This window comes from Prunus persica, chromosome G7 (assembly GCF_000346465.2).
Source record: "Prunus persica cultivar Lovell chromosome G7, Prunus_persica_NCBIv2, whole genome shotgun sequence".
Taxonomy (NCBI): domain Eukaryota; kingdom Viridiplantae; phylum Streptophyta; class Magnoliopsida; order Rosales; family Rosaceae; genus Prunus; species Prunus persica.
In genome coordinates, this window is record NC_034015.1 from 15,336,338 (window position 1) to 15,345,654 (window position 9,317).

At 38.1% G+C, this 9,317-nt stretch overlaps 1 protein-coding gene across 1 annotated transcript; it reads left to right on the forward strand.

Annotated features, from left to right (window-relative positions):
• LOC18771182 lies at positions 1,118-7,027 on the forward strand. The gene is made up of 3 exons (XM_007204619.2): positions 1,118-1,472; positions 2,406-4,221; positions 4,898-7,027. The coding sequence occupies exons 1-3, from the start codon at positions 1,399-1,401 to the stop codon at positions 6,992-6,994; spliced, it is 3,987 nt and encodes a 1,328-aa protein (XP_007204681.1). The 5' UTR covers positions 1,118-1,398; the 3' UTR covers positions 6,995-7,027.

The following is a 9,317-nucleotide window of genomic DNA, read 5'->3' on the forward strand; positions in this document are numbered from 1 at the left end:
GTTGATAAGGCAGAACACAGAAACCCTGTGAGTACGGTAGTAGATAAGGCATAACACAGAAACCCTGTGAACACGGCAGTAAATAAGGCAGAACACAGAAACCCTGTGAGCACGACAGCAAATAAGGCAAAACACAGAAACCCTCGAAAAAATAAGATAAGGCAAGGTAAAGAAAGTCAAGAGTAAAGGCAAGGTCAACGGGTGTAACCACAACGAAAACACAACAGCAAATACATGAGCAACAATATATACATCCACGTGATATGCATACATTATTTTGAAAATTTAAAACTACCTATATATGCGAGACACTCGAAATATTGCAAATATAACAATAGAAATTAATAAAATTACATAAAAACGATGATGAAAAGTAGAGTAAAAGGGATGAAAGTGTATAGGTTAAAACATGGTAGTACAACTACCACATTACCTATAATTTTTAACTTATTATTCAAATTAAGGAAATAACAAAAATACGGTTGATATAATGTAGATATTTTAGGAATATCAATATGAATCCACACATTTAAATAATTAATTTAATCAACAATTCAAATTAACCGTCAAATCATAACATACGTTATAATCGAAAAATAACATGTAAGATTGTGTGACAAAAGTATCAACATATCAATTGTAAATAACAATTTACACATCATTTTAAGTAAATGACACCCTATTCTAAAATTACCATTTTGTCAGGGTTTATATATCAATTTGCAAAAGCACAAATGGTGTCGTACATGAGGACAAGCTTGGGTGTGCAGCCTGAGAATCCTAAAAGGCCGAGCCCTGCTGTGCGGCACGGCTCGGACCACAAAGCGCCAAGGTGTTTCCTTTTCGCGCTCTCAGATTCTAGCTGGCAGAGATTCCCAGGCCCATGTAAACAGTTTAAAGGGCAAAAATGTCATTCAACTACCTCTATTTTCTTAAATTAAACACTTGGGGAGCACAAAGTGCCATTTACCAAAAAATACGAAATACGAAAAATACAAAACCAGCCCCCATTTTAAATTACATGGCCCTCACCCCCACACAGTCTTCCAACTTCCATTCAACCCCATATCAGAATTTTCCATTGATGCCCTTCAAGCCTCCGGTTATTCACGCCGGTCCTACGTGGGTATTTTGGTCATTCAGTCGTTGTCCAGTGCCTTTTTCTTTTGTGTGCTCTGTGTATCTGTGGTCTTGTTGGTTCTCTGCGGCCATTCATTCGCTGTTATCAGGTGGTCAGGTGCTCTGCGTGCTTCTGCTCGAAGCATATACACACACACACACACACACACACATACATACATACATACATACATACTGTGCTCAAAATCAAACCCCAAAAAAACCCACAAAAAAAAATAAGGGTCTGTGACCTTACATGGTCTTCTCTCTTGGTCGGCCATGGTGGTGATGGAGTTCAAAACCCTAGCAATCAGAGCTCAAAAGCAGCAGCAGCTCTCCATGTTGAGCCTCAGGTGCCTCCTCAACACTCTCTTCCACCATTGTTTTGCTTTCGATGTTTACAATAACATGTTTCCAAAAATCTTTTTTCTATTTTTGCTTCACTTTCTCATCATCGGCTCTGTCTTTTCCTTCTTTATCTTTTGATTGTTCAAAAAATTTCAGCTTTTTGCCATTTCTGGAGCTCTGATTACTTTCTCGTTTCCATTTCAGACGTTGTTTGGTTCCCTTTTTTTTTTTTTTTTTTTTTTTTCATTCTTGTTTGTGTTAGGTGATTCGATGAAGTTTTTTTTGTTTTTGTTTTTGTATTCTGAGTTAAGGTGTAGTCTGGGATGAGTTTGATTAAAAAATTTATCTAAGTGATTTTAGAGCCAGAATAGTTTACATTTTTTCCCATGCGTTTTGGTATTATGGTAGTTTTAGCTATTAATGGTGGAGATAATAATTTTCCAAACTTGTTGGAACTAATAAGTTTGCTGCTAAATGTACTAACCCCATGCTTTTGTTCATTCAATGTATATCACTAGCGCAAGGCATGACTAATGATTGTTTGGAGCTTTAAAAGGATGAATTTTAGTTTTATTATCTACAAAATTGGACGTAATTTTTATTTATTTAAAAAAGGAATTTCTGTTCTTGTTTTGGTATTTTGTTTTGAGAAAGAGAGTAATTTGGCCCAACATATTTGTATGACTTTGACTCTGTTTGGCTGCTCGGAAAATGTCTGTAATGAATGAAAAGAAAGAAGAAAGAAAGTAAACTATGATTGCTTGGCCCAACCACTTTTCCTAATTTTCTTGTTGTCTTAGTTATCTCGTTTTATTTTCTGCAATGAAAGTTTAAGCAGTTAATGGTCTTGTTGCATACCAATTTATCAAGTTTAGTAAACCTTTCTGACATGTTAAAATGTAGTGTTGTAATGTTATTTTCCTTGCGCAATTGTTCAGGGGATTGTCACATCCAATCAAAGCACTCCATGTTCTTATGGTTTTAGCATGTACTCTTTTCTACCTCGCTACATGTGGACAATGCTCTGGGAATGGGATGCAAATATTATCAGAATATGATGCTTGTGGATCATATGGAGATAATTTTGATGTGGCTTTTGCGGATAATTTTCTTGGTGACAGCACTTTGGGCTGTGGAATTCCAAGAAACCCCTTCAATATTGATAAGATTTGTACTAGCTCTCGTTTGTTCTGCTTTCCCTCTACATTACCGGGTTTTTTGGAGCATAAACTCAAAGTGGCTGATTTAGAAGTTTCTGGGAGTCAGTCTGATGATCTGTCATCTATAGGATCAACTGAAAATATCAAGTTGGCAAATAACAAAAGCTGGTCATCAGACAATGGTATGTTTAAGTTATTTAATGGAGGGATTGTTTCTTGTTCTTTGAACTCCAAAGCGGCTACTAATGAGTTTTCATCCATTCAAACTGATAGTGCTAATCCAAATGATCTTTCTTCCTGTAGAGGACCTTTACTTTATCAGAAAAGCACAAGTTTTAGGCCGAACAAGAACACTGAGATGACCAAATCTAATTCTTTCAGTAGTTCTTCCTCTCCCCATGTAGAAATTAGCCCTGCTGTATTGGATTGGGAACAAAAGAACATGTATTTTCCATCATTAGCTTTCTTAACTGTGGCAAATACATGCAATGACAGCATTTTACATGTTTATGAGCCATTCAGTACTGACATACAGTTCTATCCTTGCAATTTTAGTGAGGTTTTGTTAGGACCTGGTGAAACAGCTTCAATTTGTTTTGTATTTTTACCTAGATGGCTGGGCTTGTCCTCTGCTCACCTCATTTTGCAGACAAGCTCTGGTGGTTTCTTGATTCAGGCGAAAGGTGTTGCCGTTGAGTCTCCTTATGGAATTCATCCTTTATTAGGCCTGGATGTTTCCTCCAGGGGAAGGTGGAGTAAGAATTTGTCTTTGTTTAATTCCTTTGATCAAAATTTTCATGTGGAGGAAGTAAGTGCATGGATGTCAGTGACTCTGGGGCATACTTCCCATTATGCAGAGGCAATATGTAGTACTGAAAAACTTCAACCTTCCAATGAACTTCAGTTTCTGAGTGTGAAAGATCGTTTGGTTGTGAGTACTGGTCAAGTTGGTTTGCCTCTGCTGGCCATGAGGCCTCTCAGGAAATGGGAGATTGATCCACACAGCAGTGAAACTATCATAGAAATAGACATCTCAATGGAATCGAAAGGAAAAATATTTGGTGCAATTTGTATGCAGTTGCTAAGGTCTTCAGAGGACAAGTCTGATACTGTTATGCTTCCTTTTGAGGCTGAATTGGATGGAACAGCAATGGATGATGATCGTGGAGGACCCATATTAGCATCTCTTGAGGTTTTGGAGTATTCTTCCAATGAAACTGCTGTTGCTATATCTCTGAAGAATTGTGCTCCTTACCTTTTGAGAGTTCTTGAGATTACTGAGGTTGCAGATAGTAAAACCTTCCAGATAAAATACAGTCAAGACTTGTTACTTTTCCCAGGCAGTGACACATATGTTTCTGTGGTTACTTGTACTGAAAGAAATGTCAAATTATATGGACACTGTACATTACTTATATTGACAAATGACTCAACAAGCCCACAGATTGAAATTCCGTGCCAGGATGTTATTCATTTATGTTCAAGACATTGGAAAGGTTCTACCACTGAATTTGAACATCAGTCAGAAAGGAGTGAATCAGGTGATATGAACAGAGTGTCCTTTGACAGTGGCTTGCAGTGGCCATCACAGAGGGTAAGCAGATTCTTCCCCTATATATATATATTGTATGTATATATTTTATACTCTGTGTATGTGCGTGTATGCATTGTGAATTGTGTTTGCATTGGATTGGCCTTTTGATTTTTTTTTTTTAAATTTAAAAAAATACAAACGATAGTCTAAACTACAAGGGGGAGGGGGTTTCTCACACACACACACACACACACACACACACACACACTACCAATGTGCCATGGGGTTTGGACCTAAGACCACTTGTCTGCAAGTCAAGGCCCTTTTCCACTGGGCTAGACCTCGTCGGCTGACCTTTTGTTACTTCATATGGTTATTCATCGGTTTTCGAGAAAGTGATCAAGTATTTTCCTCTCATTTATTAGGATGAAACATATTCTTAGTTATTTGTAAAAGTAATCTTCAGGGAGTTGGAGTCGGCAGGTGTTCATTGCTGAAATCCGTAAAAAAATATGTGTTTGTCTGTAACAATTTTATTGACTATTAAGGTACGGCATGCGTTTATCTGTGGCTGCAATTGTGGTATTTTTTTAGAATTATTTAGATTTTTTTGTTGTGTGTTCAAGGTTATTTACTCATGAACTATCTATGACCAATCATGCTCTGTGATATTCTTCTCTCTATAAACATCAACATCCACAATAACCAAAATATTTTTTTGTGCTTGCACATGAAGGCAACAGAGACAGCAGAAGCAGATGAATTGGTGCTGCAGAACTGGAAATCTCAAGATACCAGAAGTGGCATGTCTGTGCTTGATGATCATGAGGTATTCTTCCCAATGCTTCAGGTAGGAAGTCATTACTCTAAGTGGATCACTGTAAAGAATCCTAGCCAAGAGCCTGTAGTGATGCAGCTTATACTGAACTCTGGGGAGATTATTGATCAATGCAAGACCCCAGGTGGTCTTATACAGCCTCCTTCATCTGGTAGTTTGGTTCGTAATGAATCCACTTCTCCCAGTAGGTATGGGTTCTCAATAGCAGAAAATGCACTAACAGAGGCTTATGTTCAACCAAATGGTAGAGCATCTCTTGGACCAGTATTGTTTCACCCTTCCAGTCGATGCAAGTGGAGAAGTTCAGCCCTCATAAGAAACAATCTTTCTGGCGTGGAGTGGTTATCTCTGAGGGGATTTGGAGGATCACTTTCCTTGCTTCTGCTTGAAAAGTCTGAGGCTGTTCAGAGTGTAGAATTCAACCTCAGCTTACCACTTCCTCTCAACATTTCTCCTCCAGACATGTTATTTCACACGGAAGATGCCACTCATTCTTGTTTACGCCCATTAGCAAAACAGCTCTATGCTAAGAATACAGGAGACTTGCCACTGGTGGTTAGAAGAATCAAAGTGTCCGGAAAAGAGTGCGGGATGGATGGGTTTATGGTACAAACTTGCAAAGGTTTTGCTCTTGAACCTGGAGAGTCAGCAAAGCTTCTGATATCATACCAGACTGATTTTTCTGCAGCCTTGGTACAACGGGATCTTGAGCTGGCCTTTGAAACTGGTATTCTGGTGATACCCATGAAGGCAAGCATCCCTTTGCAGATGATCAATATATGTAAGAAATCAGTGTTCTGGATGCGCGCTAAAAAGTACTCTGCAGCAGTACTACTTCTTATATCCTTGATGTTTCTAGTATTTTGGTATATATTCCCCCAGGTGCTGGCCTTTTTCTCCCATGATTGTTTGTGGGTGAGCGGAAAAAGTTCCTTGGCTACTTCTACAAGTAGTTCAGAGAAAGTTTCTCATGTGCATAACTATAGAGACAGTAATTTTTCTGTGTCTGGTGAGATAAACAGTTTGCTAAGATCAGTTCGGGAAGATAGAACCTTAATGCAGGCAGTTGACCAGGCTGGGGCCTCAGAGCGGGAAAAATTTGCTCAACATGCAAAGCAAATTCTACAAGGTCATAGACAAACAAACTATTTGTCAGATACACGAAAGAATAAAGCCATGGCCTTCTCATTGATGTCTGAATCGGTATCAGTTGAGAATTCTGACGACCTAGAAGCATCCCAACCCGGTAACCTCACAGTCAAAACTGGAAATGAAAAGGGAAGAAGGCGTAAGAAGAGAAAGGGTGCTGGTTCTAAGTTGACAGGACTTCTTGAAGTTTCAAGCAGTCAAAGTGGAAATTCTACACCTTCATCACCATTGTCTCCAGTCACATCTGTAACACCAAAACACATGTGGCCACTATCTCCCGATCTGGGTCAAGCTGTTGAGGCCAGGAATCCATTTACTCAAGTAGCTCACCAACGCTGCCAGAAGAGTCCTGTCTTTAAATCGGCCTCCAAGGCAAACTTATCATCAGGGCCTGAGGTTTCTTTGAAGAATTTCAGTAACCACCAAACTTTTCCTTCTCAAGAGCAGCCTTCACCACCAAGAAAAGCTGCTGCCAGACCTGTTTTGTTGCCGTCTGCCACCTTTCCTTGCGCTGGAAGGCCTGCTCCTAATGCGGTCTGCACTTCCCCTTTTCCGGCTTCAACCTCGGCTATTTCTCCACTTGCTAGAGCCCCTGGGTCCAAACTCTATGAGCAGAAAAATGTTAGAGAAGAACGAAAGTCTCGGTTTGGGGATGAATATAGATATGATATATGGGGTGACCATTTTCCTAGGCTTAAGTTGACTACGACAAACAATGTTACTTCAATGATCTCCAGCACTTCAGAGAGCGAGAGCGACTCTAATAGCTTCTTTGTAAAGGGTCCGCAAACCCTCATGACAAGGTCTCCACCAAGATCTGTAAGTTTTTTCCATCAAGATGGTTAATGATAAAAAAGAAAAACTAAATAATTTATCATGTTTCTCTGCTGCCAGCCATCATCATTGTCATCTGTAAATAAGAAACTGAAAAAAGTAGCGTCTGCTGTAAATTGAATAGCTTAATATCAAAAAGAAAAAAAGGAAAAAAGTTCAGAGAAAATAAACACTAACAATGAGGTAAAGATCAAAAGGGATCATCAAATTGTTCTATAAACTTCCTTTTCAAAAATAATAACAATATTTTACTTAATGGGCTTCACTTTATTGAAGTGGATGCCTTAGATTTTCCACTGCTCACTTCCTTTCACGAAAATGCTACAACGGGGAGTTTAGAGTGAGGAGTTTATTTTGGGGTTCAATTCCACCATCAACAAATGTGAGGAAATTAATGAACTTAAATATTTTAAATGATTTGATAATAAGATTAACCCCTCAAATAAGCTTCTCACTCTAAACTCATCCTTCCCTTTCGGTCCTTGGATTTCTATATAAATTGAAAAAGCCTAGCCCAATATAATAATTTCCTGGATCATATTTGTACAACTTGGTCAACAATCTGAGCTCTGATATTGCACATTTGGCACCAACCCAACCCAACAAAGATTGTTTTTTTTCTTTTTCAAAACAAAGATTGGTATATGGACAATGATGAAAATACAATATGAAAACTCCCAATAAATCTAAGCAGTACATTTTCTGCTGGCCGTTACTTTTTATTCCCTCGTCTTCAACCAGTCTTGTGAAATTGACCAAAAGTTGAATCCCCTACTGGATTAATTTGTCCATTTTTATGTCCTGGAGCGAACCGTCTAATCACTTGTCCATGCATGCCCCATTTACACACACGCATGCAACAAGCACAGTTTTGGCAGCCATTTTGGGTATGAAGATTGCAACTTTACAGTGTTGTCATGGCTGCCTGAGTCCACTGTACTGCATGCATTACTGTACTTCTTAATAAAAATGAGAGGACAGGTATAGATTAGATGGACTTTTAGTGCATGGATAGCCGTGATGGCGACGGTAGAGACGATCGCGCATGCGTCTTCTGAGGAAGATAGAGCCATAAAAGAAAAGATGATCGTATTGCAAAAACTGATTCATATGGATAGAGACTTTCTGGGACCATTATTTTGGTCACAGAGCTGGCATTACCCTTATTTGTCATAAAGCTAGCATTACTACATGCAACTAAACAGTGACCTTGCTCAGCTGCCACTAAATCTTCAACATGGCCATTGGTAAAATGTGTAAAAACATCGGAATTTACTTGGTACGTGTAGTTTTCAGGTGATTGCATCCACCCTTAATATTCGTCAAAAGACCTTTTATCCGATGAGAGTGGATCGAGAACGTTTTCATCACAACCCCCACCCCACCAAAAAAAAGCCTCTCTCTTACAAGCTAATTGATAAAAGGGTTAGGGGATCAGATGCTCTACCATAAAGCTTTGCTCTCTCATTCAATCCATTAGTTGGTCTTGGCAGAAGGGTAGTGCATAAAAGTGGTCCAATAAATGGACCACAGCTACAGTATTGAGATAGCTAACCTTCTGTAATAACTTCATGCAAATGTAATCTTAATTAAGTTGACTTTTAATGGTCTCTAATATATGCTTAAGCTAAATATATGAAGCTTGCAACAATCCAAAAGGCATTTAATCAATCGGAGATTTGTAGTTTTTCCTACCTAGATCAGGTATCTATGTAAACATAGTGAAAGTTGATTAGACTTCCCAACTTGAATTAGGGCTAAATTTACACAAATAGAAGTCCAAAATTTTGCTTATTTAACAATCTAGTATGAAAGATTCTATGAATTTTGCTTATTTAACAATCTAGTATGTTATGTTGCTAGATTGTCAATGTACGTAATAGAAAAATTGTATAAATTTTCACTCGAAATAAAATAAATCTTTTCAATTCTTAATATAAGTCTCGATGTGATCTTTTAAATATTATGAATTGTTTTAAGTTAAAATTTTCTTCTCAGAACAATTGAGCAAGATGAAGAAACTTTGTGTACCAAAGACTGAAAAGTATAGCTAGATTGAATCATATGAAATCAAACATGCCACACAAAAGCAACTTCATATTTGTTTCGGTAAAATGATTATTTAATTCTCGAAGCCCTTTCTAAAACCAAACATTCAAATTCAAATGCCCTGAAATTGTAATATTTAAAACTTGTATCAAATATTAAATAAAAAAAGAAAGAAAGAAGTGGAAAATGTCCAGTAAGAAGTGAGAACTGGTGTGAGTGGCTGTCCCTCCACTAGATAGAGTGGTTGAGCCACTGAGCTCACATTGGATGGTGTATCCTCTTCGAT